Here is a 13,525-nt window from a genome sequence, read left to right on the forward strand (position 1 = left end):
CATCCCTATTTTCATCTGAGAAATGTTGGAGGGTATGTCCTTAGTGCAGGGGAGCCAGGTATTTGCCCCTCAATTTAGCTTCCAGAGTGTTGGGCTAGGAGACTAGGGTTAAAATCCCTGATCAGCCATGAGGCTCACTGGGGCCACTCAAAGCCTCTCAGCCTAAACTACCTCACAGTGTTGTTGTGAAGATAAAAAAGAGAGGAGGAGAACCACTTGTGCCACATTGAGCTCATTGGAGACGAAGTGGGATAGAAATGTGGCAAATAAATTTCACCTTTTCCCAACATTCCACACCTGACACACAATCTGTTCACTAGCACATTGATTGCAGTTGATAGGATGTGTGTCATTTTAAGACTGGTGACAAGTGACTCTTTCCCCCCATGCTACTTTGTGAACTTCTAAAACGAACATGGGTGTAGACAGGGAGGGGCAGCTGCCCCCAAAATCAATAAAAATACATAGCTAACTGAGGTTCTGCGCCCCCTAACAAAATGCCTACCCCCCAAAAAAAATCCTGGCTAAGTCCATGAAAAAGAATGTCTGTTGCATCACCACAGTGAAAAAGTGTCTGAAGTGTGTAGAGCAAAACAAGACACACCACCAGCAGCTCACAATTTGGGCAAGCTTTTGCTTTTGTTTTTTAAAGCTCTTAAAACACTGTGCTGACCTCTCCTGTACTCAAGTGCATATCTTCCATAATTTAAGGCAGTGTGCATATGTGAGAAAGAGAAGCAGAAAATGCAAGTATGGCTGTTCCCCAACTGTGGGCCTTATCCCCCTTCCCCCATCTCTGTTACATACAGCCAATTATCTGTTGATCCTAGTTCTGAGCTGGCATAGTAGAGCACTAAAGTTTAAAGTCCAAGTTTGTCCACTTGCAGAAAAGTCTCCGGTTTCTTTTACCAGTCCTCCTACTTTAACAAGTGAATGTATCATCCAAAGGTTAAGCCAAAAAGTTTGTCCATCTGCTTTTAAAGACTTCCACTGTCTTTAAAAAGTTACATGAATTTCAGTGGGCCTTATCGCTAAGTAAGTTTGTATGGGATTGCAATCTTAGGGTTATCTCTTAAAGAATTCAGCAGGTAAAAGAATGTAAGGGGGGGTCAATTATTTGCAAGGACCTGGTGGCTGCACCTCCTAGTAGCAGCACATATGAAGAGAGCAAAGCATTGGAAGATGGTAGGAAAGTATACCATGCAGGTTTTATTCATGTGGCAGGTAGCATTATCATCAGGGAGAAAGACATAGTGGGGAAAATAGGATAACTTTGTGAAGATCTGGTTCCTCTTTTTCTTATACATCAAACAGGGTAGGATGTGTCTCTCCTCTGATCATGCAGAGCTCATTCTGGAAAGACTCAGATGGTATGTGATATAGCCATGATTCCTAGCAAGTATGAGAGAAATCAGAGGTTGAATTCATTGTACTCAGGCTGATGTTTTATTATTTTGCTTTTTTATATAAAAAAACCCTGTCCCTTAGTTTAATATTTTAAAAGGCTGTCCCATCAGAGCACTTGTCAGACATATTTGGTGCAAAATATTCTATCCAACAGAGTTTGATAGCAGATACTCCTTTTAAAAACATTCAGAAAGTGTTCAGAAAGTGATGTTGGGGGATGAGTGTTCGGACCCCTGGGTGTGGGGTGCCTCAGGGTTCCGTCCTCTCCCCCTTGCTCCAGTTATCTCCCACTTGAACTACTGCAGTGCACTCTACATGGGGCTACCTTTGAAGGTAACCCAGAAACTGCAACTAATCCAGAATGTGGCAGCTAGACTGGTGACTGGGAGTAGCCACCAAGACCACATAACACCGGTCCTGAAAGACTTACATTGGCTCCCAGTATGTTTCCAACCACAATTAAAAGTGTTGATGCTGACCTTTAAAGCCCTGAACAGCCTTGGTCCAGTATACCTGAAGGAGCATCTCTACCCCCATCGTTCAGCCCAGACACTGAGGTCCAGCATCGAGGGCCTTCTGGCGGGTCCATCACTGCGACATGAGGTTACAGGGAACCAGGCAGAGGGCCTTCTTGGTGGTGGCACCCACCCTGTGGAACGCCCTCCCACCAGATGTCAAGGAAATAAACAACTATCTGATCTTTAGAAGACATCTGTTTAGGGAAGTTTTTAATGTTTGAAGTTTTATTCTGTTTAATATTTTTGTGGGAGGAGCCCAGAATGGCTGGGAAAACCCAGCCAGATGGGCAGGGTATAAATAATAATTTTTTATTCTTATTCCTTATTTTTACAAATTTTGGCTGTGAAACAGTCACAGAAAATTAGAAAAGGAAAGCATTTTAAGGCATAAGAGGTAAATTATTAGTCTAGTACAGGCTTCCTCAACCTCGGCCCTCCAGATGTTTTGAGACTACAATTCCCATCATCCCTGACCACTGGTCCTGCTAACTAGGGATCATGGGAGTTGTAGGCCAAAAACATCTGGAGGGCCAAGGTTGAGGAAGCCTGGTCTAGTATGAGTTCTACTTTGCTTCTTAGTATCCCTCACGTGAAGTGTGAGTCTCTAATTATACTGCTATATAGGGCAAAGAGCTGTATATAGGGCAGTGGAGATGTGCAGAAACAAAGCTTACCATATTTTTCGCTCTATAACACGCACCCGACCATAACACGCACATAGTTTTTAGAGGAGGAAAACAAGAAAAAAAAATTCTAAAGGAAACAGTGGATGTATGATTTTTGTGGTTCATGCTGTGGCCACAGACATGTGATCTGACGGTGAGTTTGGGGTAGCCCAATGCAAAAATCCTGAGGAACCATGTGGATCCATGCTTTGTAACCACGTTTTTGCACCACTTCGGCCACAGGCAACAGTGGGTGCGTGGTTTTTTTTGGTGCAAGCTGTAGCCATGGACATGCTATGTGATCTGATGGTGAATTTGGGGTGACCCAGTGCAAAAATCCTGAGGATCCATGTGGATCCATGCTTTGTAACCAGGCTCTCTGTCCCTCTCTTCTCCCCACTCAGTGGCTCTTCTCCCGCTTTGCTGTTTCAAAGCGAGCCACGGAGGAGGGAAGGAAGGGGAACCATGGATCCTCTGCTCACGACTGCAGCAGATCCCCCCGCCATCCGTAGGCATTCGCTCCATAACACGCACAGACATTTCCCCTTACTTTCTAGGAGGAAAAAAGTGAGTGTTATGGAGCAAAAAATACGGTATTTAACAGCAGAGATGATGATGATGACTCCTATGGTGCAATTTACCAATTTTCTGTGAGCCACATAAAAAACATTTTATTAAAGAAAAAACCCACTAAATCAGCTAAGGAGGGGGAGAGGTACCGGTAATATACATTTGCTTTCGTAGCTAGGGGTTATTTTTAAGTATTATGATGAACCAAAATGTAACAAAAGTTTTTGAGTCTCCAGAACTTTTTATCAAGCTGAATATTCTAGCAAAGTGAAGTAGGCTAAAATATTGGTTCCATTAGCATGACAGCTCCTACATTCTGGAACTCCCTGCTTATGATGCATACTTCTAGCTGTTATTTGCCTGCACATAAGGCTGAATAATTAGACTTCAATTAGACTTTCTTCCAACCTAAAGAGTGCTTAATTTTGGCTGGATAATCCCCACTAGTTTTCTTTTTAAAAAATATCCAAAGGGACTAATGGCACACAGTGGTGAATTATATTAGAAGTTGTCTGATTAGTTGAAAGATAAACTGGATTTCTACATATCTTTTGCCAGTTTTTCTTCTAAATAAACTGCAACAATTTGTTTATCCATTTGTATCAACAAGGTAGGCAATGCACTAGAAATAATGAAGAAAATATAAAACAAAGCATATCGAATGTTGTATACTGTACCAGTATGAGAGAGGGGGGGAATGTTACCAGTTTCTGAAGTACAGTAACAGAACCACAGATTGGAAAATATATCTGAAATACAGCCTTGAATATTGAGGGAACTGGCACTGTCCTTCTAGCTTCACCTTCTGGCTTTCAGCAACTTTGCCATATGCCCATTCCGTTCATTGCAAAGAGCAACCCTAATACCATTTAAAACAGCTGCAGATGATTTGATAAGAGCTGCTACTTATCTGAAATGGCAAAGAGGCAGAAGCCGCTGCTCGGAGCCAAGTCAGCAAAAGATAAGTTTAAAGTATCAACATATAATTTTCCAAGTAAGAACGTTTCCAGTGAAATGTTGTATAACCCCAGGGATGAAGGTAAAAAAAAAGAAGCGGTTGTCACAAAGACCAAAGTAGGGGAAGAGCTTTTGAGTAAATTACTGTATAATAAAATATTGACGTGCACTATAGTGTTACTGATTAGATTTGGATTTATATATTTGTGAAAGTTTCTTCTGTAGCACTTCTGCCAAGAAAAGTGGATTTGACAGCACGTTCTTTTCTCCTGTGCCAACTCAACAGCTATAAGGGACGCGGGTGGCGCTGTGGGTAAAAGCCTCAGCGCCTAGGGCTTGCCGATTGAAAGGTCGGCGGTTCGAATCCCCGCGGCGGGGTGCGCTCCCGCTGCTCGGTCCCAGCGCCTGCCAACCTAGCAGTTCGAAAGCACCCCCGGGTGCAAGTAGATAAATAGGGACCGCTTACTGGCGGGAAGGTAAACGGCATTTCCGTGTGCTGCGCTGGCTCGCCAGATGCAGCTTTGTCACGCTGGCCACGTGACCCGGAAGTGTCTCCGGACAGCACTGGCCCCCGGCCTCTTGAGTGAGATGGGCGCACCAACCCCAGAGTCTGTCAAGACTGGCCCGTACAGGCAGGGGTACCTTTACCTTTTAACTCAACAGCTGTATCTGCCTGCCTTTATATGGAATGTTATGAGGTTTAGAAATGGAGTAGGCCAACTACTGGGTTTACCACACGTGCTGTAGCTAGGCCCTCCCAAGGAGACCTGGGCCACTTTCAGTTTTTTGAGGCCCCTAGTCAGTGGTGGCTGGTGCCCACTGGACTTGGTGGAGCTGCTAGAAGGTCATGGAGGCATGACCAAGTTGTTCAAAGCTGCATTAATGGTAACATGGACATTGCGGCACTGAACTAATTAACACATGTAGTGGTGGGGGGGAACTATTATCTTGATTCAGGCTACGGGCATTAGGATTTATTAAGAAATTGTAGTCCTGCTGTTTCACACTCCCTCTGAAATTCTTCTGTTCAAGAATGGCCCATTTAAACTCAGAATATCCACAGATGCTGAAATGCTCTCCCCCCCCCCCAAAGACCACCCTTTCTGATCTGTAATAATTTATTTTACTTCAATACCGGCCTGTTCGTTCCATAGAGAATGCAGAAAGGCATTGCTGACCGATATCACATTGGAAGGTGAGCAGATGATTGAACCCTTGATGTTGTGACTGACATGGTGTTTTGTAATAGTGTTGCCTAAGTAGATACTGGTCCAGTGTTTGTGTGCCTGCTCTGTGATTTATTGTTGCTGACAAGTAAGTGTTTTAGGTTAGGGTGCTATCTGCCTATCATCATTGATGTAGCCAGGATTTATGTTGGGGGGGTTGAGGCTTCATGTTATGTTTTTTTGTTAAGTTTTTTTATTGATTTACTTGACTTGGAGGGCAGCCCCCCCCCCGGCTATGCCCACGATTATCATGATTATCGTGTTATGTGTGCTTGTTAGTTGTGCAAGCTACCTTTTTGCAAAAGGCCCAGCCAAAAATCGTTCCCACTTCTTACTCCCAGTTCTCTACCCACACTGCACATTTTGATACATTAAGATGTTCCCCTGCTGGATCCATGCTGCTGTGCTGTAACTGACCACCGAATTACTAGGAGTCCTGTCCTCTGGTGTTGGTGGGGGTGGAAAGGGAGGGTAAAGGTTAGATTTAGTTGTATGTGGCTCTCCATTCAGGCAATTTAAATTACATTGCCTCTTTTGCATGTGTAACATTTCATTCTTGAACACCAGCCACAAGTAAGCATAAGATTCCAACTAGCTTCCATTTATTCCCTACCATGCTCCAAGCCCCACATTATTTCTCCCTTTGCACTGGAGAAATGACAGTGTGATTTCTCTCTCCCCCCACTCTGCCCAAATTGGTGTAGCATTGTCTTCCAGCAGCTCAAGGAGTTTTGCAAGCAATTCTATCTCATCCAAGTAATCAGTCAAAAACAGTATCATGCAGTTCATTATAATGCAGTTCATGTATTGTTTCTGATAGCTCTGGACTTCTGTGATTACACATTGCAGTACATAGAAATGAAGTGTGAGATGGATGGGAGAGAATATTATAATTCAGCAGTAGAATTATTTCAGTGATAGCCATGAAATATAGCTTGTCAGTTGGGATAACATATAATGGGCTAGGATACTTTGAATCACAGATGTAAGTTGGCTTTTAAGAGGCAGGCTCTATCGAGGATATTGTAAGTAGGAAAAAGAGATCAGGTATATTTGTGGCTTGTTTCAGTTATGATCCTTAGATCAAAATATAAAAACCATGTGCTATTACAGGGAATGGAGCAATAAAAAAATATTGATCCATCAAACAAAATCATTTTCTTCAAGATTTTATTTAATGTCTGGACATGGGAAGGCAAACTTCTTCAGAAATACAATTCTCTCTGATCTTGGGTCCAAGATGTTTATTAAGACCGGAGCATCAGCACCTTGCTTGGCTTCTTAATCTTTGGGTGCCATGAAGTCATGTCCAGCTTTTTCTCTACTGAGTGTAGTCGTGCTGTGGTCTCTGTCAGCATGTCCATTAGCAGCTCAAGCTGCAGCTTCAAGTAATTGTTCTCTTCCAGTAGAGCTTTGTTTGCTTTCTTCAGGGCCTTGTTGGGTGATTCCTTATCATGATGAGAGGAGGAGGAATATAACTGTAGTAAGGGCATCTGCTGAGGGACACCATCACCCTGCCACGCACCCCCCTGGAAGACAAACTTAGCTTTGTTCAGCTGTGTACTTGGAGGGCCGTAATCCATCCCTAGTTCAGCTTGCCGGGTTTTGTAGTCCAACAGATAGTAAGTGGACAAAGAGGTTGTTTGGCGAAGTGTTGGCCGCCTGGGTAGAAATCTTTGAGAAAAATGGTCAGCCCAGTAATCACGCACATCCTGCAGAATTTGAGAAATGGTTTCCATGATGAGGAGAGCTAGGGATGGAGGATGTCAATAAGAATCCTACAGAAGAAAGTTCTGGAACAGAAAGCCAACATGTGCAGTGTTACAGAGGAGCAGAGACATTATATGGCATTGCTAAAATGAAAACAACAACAACCAACAAGAAGCAGAAAACCAATATCTACACTATGACATTGAGGGGATGAATGACAGGGAGATAAATAGTCAGGGTAACTATTGCAAAACAGTGCAATCCTAAGGTGATAGTGAGGAGCTTCTGTGGTGGAGAACCTGCCACTTCCTAAGCTCTTCTGGTTGATGCACACCAGGGCAGAAGGTGTGTGTGTGTGGGTGGGTGTGTGGGTGTGTGTGGGTGTGTTTTATTTATTATTTGCCATTGGGCGGGCCTTTTAAAGAAATAAAATGTTGCCCCTCCTAGCAGAAGGGGATATAATTACACCCAGGGTGGATTTGATTTAAATCAAATTGATTTAAATCTCAATTTAAATCACAATTTAAATCACTAGTCAGTAAGGCTTGATTTAAATCACTAGTAAGACTTGATTTAAATCATTTTCTTACAGGAAGACTTATTCTTGCTGGTATGATCTTAATTTTTACAACAGATGGTTTCATTTTTGGAATAATAAATTTTCAGAGTAGTTTTTATTTGTTTTTCTGAATAATTTATATATTGTTTTTCTGGTATACAAACTCCCAAGGGATGCATTATTGATTATGATTAATATAATCCTTAAAAAAAAAAAAGACAGATTGACCCATAAGTCAACCTTAACCTATTTAAAAGTCTGGGCACATTTTAAAAAGTCTTCAGCCAAAAATTTAATACTTCCTTTGGGAAGCAAGTTCTAAATGTGGAGCACCACAATGAAAGAGGACCTACCCCAAGTCATATCATGTCTCGTCTAGCATCAGGGAGTAGAGAGACCCACAGAAATCCCTTCATTGAGGATCATACCTAGTCATAAGCATGTGGAAAGAGGCAGATCCCCAAGTTAGCAATTGCTTGTGAAAGACGTTTTCCTTGTGGTGGCCCCCATTTCATTTAGGACAAACTGAGTAAACACAACAACACTATTTGGTATTTGGGTTGTGTAAAGTTTATGCTCCAGCACCTGAGAAAATACAGTGGAATTACATTTTATTCAGCTAGTGCCTGCCACCAATATTACCGGGGGTGGGTGAGCATAAGTATATCTCATAGTTACTTTGGTTTCATACCAGTTTAGCATGCATGGCTTCCTCCTAATAATTCTGGGAATTGTAGTTCAGTAAGGATGCTGAGAAATATCTGTTTAGAGGACCCTCCAGCTCCTTCCCTTACAGAAGTATCAGGGGTAAGTGAATGACTGTTATCTGGTGCATTGCAATGGGGAGATGGGGAACCTGTGGCCCTCCAGGTGTTGTTGGATTCCAGCCCGTATCAGCTCCAGCCAGAATGCCCAGTGGTCAGGTATAATGGAATCTGTAGTCCAGAAACACAATAGGGATAATGGATGTTGTACTCCAAATATTTCTGTGTCTATACACAGTGTCTATACAATGCTGCTTCTGTTTGGATTTTTTTTGCTTTTTTTCTCATTGAATAAACTGTTTTACTTGTTTTTAATTATGTAATTATATTGTAACCTGCCCTGGGACCTTATGATGAGAGGCAGGTATAGAAGTATTATAAATAAGATTCCTCATCCCTGCCATTGACCTATCTCCTCTCCAGTATCAAATGTCAACGTATGACTCATTAACATTATGCTAGTAAAATAAGATGTCATTTCATGGCAATAGGACCAGTGAGCTACTCTGGTGGATGTGAAGAAATTTCGTCTTCCCACTGTACAGTATTCTGTGGAACTCAGTGCAGCCATAGGAGCTGCTGAAGTTAGCACACGTACGCACCAGTAGAATAAAATTAAGGGAAATATTAAAGAAATGCCGGGTTGAAGTCAACTATCTTCTATTCACTTAGGTTAGCCAATGTTTCAATGGGTCTACTCTGAGTAGGGCTAACATTGGCTACAGCCTGCAGTTTGGATCTCAGTTTAATAAGGATGCATTGTTTTATCTGAGGCATTTCTCCTAATTTAACCCGTCACAACCTTGCCACACCTATTAAAAGGCTTTCTAACAAACATATGGAGGCAGGTCACCCACCAGCCATTAAAAAAACATTTTCTTCCGTTTCTCAAAATACTCTGCTCACCAGACAGTACTTTGTTGCAGTCACTTAATTTTTTGCTTCTGTTGAAACCTCAGAAATGAACAAGTTGGGCATGGGAAATAATCTGTTTGTTGCTTTTCAGTAACACATGCAAAAATTGTGCCTGACATCATGTTGATTGCCTCATGTCATCATGTGGTTTGCAGTGTCTCACAATTACTTTTCTTACTTTGGCCAATCATATTTTTGTAGGTAGTAGACACCCTGATGTGCGTATCTGTGCTTCACTGCTGTCAGCAATCAGCTCAGTGTTTAGCTTGAGCTGATTAAAACAAACAGGTGAGTTAACTATTTACATATATGGCACCTGTACTGGGCAAAGTACTCAGAATTAATTAATAAATCAATATATTGGACATTTGTACAATAACCTGTTCATTACTGATGACAGTATAGATTTAATATTCAAAGACTTCCTAACCTTGATGATTGCGGCTAGTAGCTAACTATCCAACATTGGAAGACGGCTACCAACCTGAATTTAGAGACATGGTGGGGTCGACTATGAAAAGTAGCCCGAATGGAGAAACTGACAAAACAACTTGGAGCACTGCAGAATATAAAAGGCAAGGAGGACTTTGGAACAGTTTGGCATACGTTTATTCAACATGCTAGAAAAGAGAGGGTTGCTGTATTGCCACTTGTCACCATCAACAAATGGTTCATGTTGGAATAACCTGTTAGGAAGACATGCAAGATACCCTGGATCTGAACAGAGATCAAAATGAATGGCTGAAGTATTTACAAACTTACCTGTTACTTAGCTAACTGGGGAAAAAATAACATTATTGGATTGTCTGGAGGGAGGGGGGGTTCCTGTTAGATGTATTTTTGAAAATACAAAATTAAGTATTTAATTTTTAAAAATGCAGGCTGCTGGTTCATATTTGACACAAGGATGTATTGTGCAAATGTAGCAATTAATATGTTCTTTGAGTATATTTCCTGCATATATTTTTATCTTTCTGTATATTCCCTAAGATACTTAGTTGGAAAGCTTAAAGCATGTTATAAGGTCCCAACTCTCTGATGTTACATTCATTTTCAAAACCAACTTCATACAATATAGTAGCTTTCACGCAACTACCGTACTTCAAGGTGTAGGGAATTCAAAGGTCATTATTAGGAAATGTATGGAGTAAGTCAGAGAACAATCAGTAGGATTCCAGCATGTTTGAATCTAATTAGCGCATGAAGAGGTTAAACAATAGAGAAAGCTGTTCTATCAGGCTAAGCCCATGTCATCATTTCCTTGAGATGAAATGGGTCACATAACCTTTGTTATCTCTCTATGTGGATTTCAGTACGCAGGGAGCTCTGAGCTGGTCACTCCAGCTACCCACATGGCTTTAAGGATCTTCTTTAGTGTTAGACCAGAATGGAGTAGAGTAGACCCATTGAAATTAATTAACATTATTAAATCAGGCCCATTAATTTAAGAAGTATACTCTGAGTAAAACTCATCTATGGTATCATACCACTTTGAGCAGTCATGTCTTCCCCCAAAGAATCCTGGAAACTGTAGTTTGCTAAGGATGCTGAGAGTTATTAGGAGACTCCCTATGTGCTTCTCAGTACTACAGTTCTTAGATCTCCCTGGGGGGAGAGATTGTTAAACCACTTTGGGAACTGTAGCTCTTTGAGAAAATTAGTAAAGGTAAAGGTACCCCTGCCCGTACGGGCCAGTCGTGTCTGATTCTAGGGTTGTGCGCCCATCTCACTTAAGAGGCCGGGGGCTAGCGCTGTCTGGAGACACTTCCGGGTCACGTGGCCAGCATGACAAAGCTGCTCTGGCGAGCCAGCACCAGCGCAGCACACAGAAACGCCATTTACCTTACCGCTAGAAAGCGGTACCTATTTATCTACTTGCACTTTAGGGTGCTTTCGAACTGCTAGGTGGGCAGGAGCTGGGACCGCAGACGGGAGCTCAGTGGCGTAGCGTGGGTTGTCAGCACCCGGGGCAAGGCAAGTAATTTGCGCCCCCTAACCCTGGATTTGCGTCCCCTAACCCTATCCCTAACCCTAACCCCCAGATGTTGCGCCCGGTGTGGCCGGCCCCCCCTGCACCCCCCACGCTACGCCACTGCGGGAGCTCACCCTGCCGCGGGGATTTGAACCGCTGACCATGCGATCGGCAAGCCCTAGAAAACTGGGGATCCCCTAATAACTCTCAGTACCCTTAACAAACTACACTTCCCAGGATTCTTTGGAGGAAGTAATGACTGATTAAAGTGGCATGGCAATAAGTGTACTTATAATGTATAGTGGAGATTAGGCCTCAGTTGAATACCAATCTCAGTATTTTGTGGGAGCTTTAGTTTTGCATAATCAAAGTGGACTGAAGTCACCCTAGCATTTTAAAAAATCCATACTTTTCAGTTTGGAAAGAAATGGGGAAAGTGTGGATGAACAAATTATTAATGGGAAGATGTGTAAACACCCCACAAGCAAATCAGAATGAAAGCTCATTATCATATAAGTTCCCCATAAACAAATCAGAACAAAATGCACACCAAATACCAGACATTGTCTAAGCATTGTGAAAGCTTTGTGCAACCAAATCAGGATGAATGCTGGATAAACAGGTTGTCTGAAGGAGCCCTAGGATCCCCTTCCTTACAAGCAAGCACTGTTTGGAGAAAACTAGTCACGGCAAAGCAGCTTTTGGACAAAACCATAGCTGGGGAAAATATTCAGCACCCACCTCCTGATTGACACTTCTCTGCTTTAGATCATGTACAACCCAAACTATATATTTATTTGGGAATGCTTAGAAATCTTACGCAAAAGTCAAATCACTGTCAGAGCTAGTTAGAGCCTAAATCTTTTGGTCACAGACCAAAGTGGGTCAGAAGAGAATTGGAGTGCAAACCTGTGCACACTCACCTGGGAGGAAGTCCCATTAAATTTAGTCAGATATGCTTCAAGTAAACTGCGCATTGGATTGGGCTGTTAACTGTGAGAGGATTTAGACCCCTCTAGAAACAAAATGGAGTTGGGCTGTTTACTACCCAATTGCACACTGCTTTAGCTCTGTCTTAAGACAAACTTAATATAAATGTCCAGTTAAAAGATTGCCTCTGAATTTGTTTCTTGGACTGAAAAGAACAAGAAACCTTTTCTCTTTCTCTTTTTTTTAACATCATAGGTTTCCATCCTTAACTCTTGTCTCTAGCCTTCCCATTTCTCCTCTTCTTTCCCTCACTGATCTGGATGTGCTTTTTCTGATCAAAGTGAGTATTATTTAGACCAGTCTGACCTACTTCTGCCCTGCAGCTGGCTCCCTTTTGTTATGGATGCAGCTACTATGGCAACCTGTGTAACACATCTGCATCACAAAGAGTAGCTTCAAGGAGACTCATTTCCATTGCTACTTTGGGGTTTCACCGCAGGCTTTTTTCACACACTTGTGGCAGGCTATTTGTTCACATGCTGGGAAATACATTGATGCTCAGTATGAGATGCACTGCATCCAAGATACGGACCTGTATTCTTTTGAAATTACAGCTCTAGGATTCAGGATATTTCATTAGGCCTTCAACACTCTTGATAGTAGAGTGTAAATTGCTACTGTCTGTAAACTGGATGCTTACTAAATGTTAATTTGTGAATATATTACCTGCTTTGTGCTTATAAAAGTTTAGTGACTCTGGAGGCAAACACACACATTTTGCCCATTAAAGCTGAAACTTAAAAACGATAGGCTGTATCCAGGTAAATCATACTAAAAGTAGATCCATTAAAATCAATGGACTCCATAACTCCATTGATTTGAGTGGCTCTATTCTGAGTATGGCTTAGATGGATACAATCCCATAGGGACTATTGTTTTAAGGGGGGAAAACCAAAAGTTTCATGATATACCTTTTTGTTAAAATTGTTTTGTTTACATAATATTTAATGTTTAATGCCAAAAGGACTGCTAAAGTAAGAGATGACTCACATGACTCCTATATGCTGGGGCTGTTCACCAATTATATCTTATTTATTAAATGGATTTTTATTACTTATTAAATAATAAATAATTTTATTATTTATTAAGTTTATTAAATGGATTTTTAATATATACATTAGTATAAGAAAACAATAGGAAGGAAAAAATGTCTATAATGAAGGAATGTATATACATATGAATTGTGCATACACGAACTTATTTTTTAAAAAATATGATACCTGGCATTTTTCTACCAAGAAGGTCTTCAACACATTAGAATAACAGAATTGT

At 41.6% G+C, this 13,525-nt stretch overlaps 1 protein-coding gene and 1 long non-coding RNA gene across 10 annotated transcripts; one reads left to right on the plus strand and one right to left on the minus strand.

Annotated features, from left to right (window-relative positions):
• Nucleotides 1–4,776: 4,776 nt before the first annotated feature.
• Nucleotides 4,777–9,840, plus strand: LOC309336064. Of its 3 annotated transcripts, none has more exons than XR_014153877.1 (3): nucleotides 4,777–5,312; nucleotides 9,493–9,579; nucleotides 9,740–9,840. It is a non-coding gene; the product is annotated as an uncharacterized lncRNA (long non-coding RNA). The 3 variants fall into 3 exon arrangements; XR_014153878.1 differs by having other exon boundaries at nucleotides 9,743–9,834; XR_014153879.1 differs by having other exon boundaries at nucleotides 9,692–9,794.
• On the minus strand, nucleotides 6,497–13,248 carry CBY3 (chibby family member 3). 7 transcript variants are annotated; one of them, XM_081851488.1, is made up of 3 exons: nucleotides 9,283–9,482; nucleotides 8,304–8,547; nucleotides 6,497–7,136 (listed from the first exon to the last, which is right to left on the minus strand). In XM_081851488.1, the coding sequence occupies exon 3, from the start codon at nucleotides 7,080–7,082 to the stop codon at nucleotides 6,591–6,593; it is 492 nt and encodes a 163-aa protein (XP_081707614.1). In that variant the 5' UTR covers nucleotides 7,083–7,136; nucleotides 8,304–8,547; nucleotides 9,283–9,482; the 3' UTR covers nucleotides 6,497–6,590. The 7 variants fall into 7 exon arrangements, with proteins under 7 accessions (XP_081707614.1, XP_081707616.1, XP_081707619.1 ...); XM_081851490.1 differs by lacking the exon at nucleotides 8,304–8,547 and adding an exon at nucleotides 7,966–8,040 and having other exon boundaries at nucleotides 9,283–9,300; XM_081851493.1 differs by lacking the exons at nucleotides 8,304–8,547; nucleotides 9,283–9,482 and adding an exon at nucleotides 12,560–13,248.
• Nucleotides 13,249–13,525: the final 277 nt, after the last annotated feature.

This window comes from Podarcis erhardii, assembly GCF_964252035.2.
Source record: "Podarcis erhardii genome assembly, chromosome: 2".
Taxonomy (NCBI): domain Eukaryota; kingdom Metazoa; phylum Chordata; class Lepidosauria; order Squamata; family Lacertidae; genus Podarcis; species Podarcis erhardii.

What these genes read in the sequence shown, in the direction of transcription:
- CBY3 (XM_081851493.1), bottom strand. Translation starts at nt 7,082, where the DNA reads ATGGAAACCATTTCTCAAATTCTGCAGGATGTGCGTGATTACTGGGCT.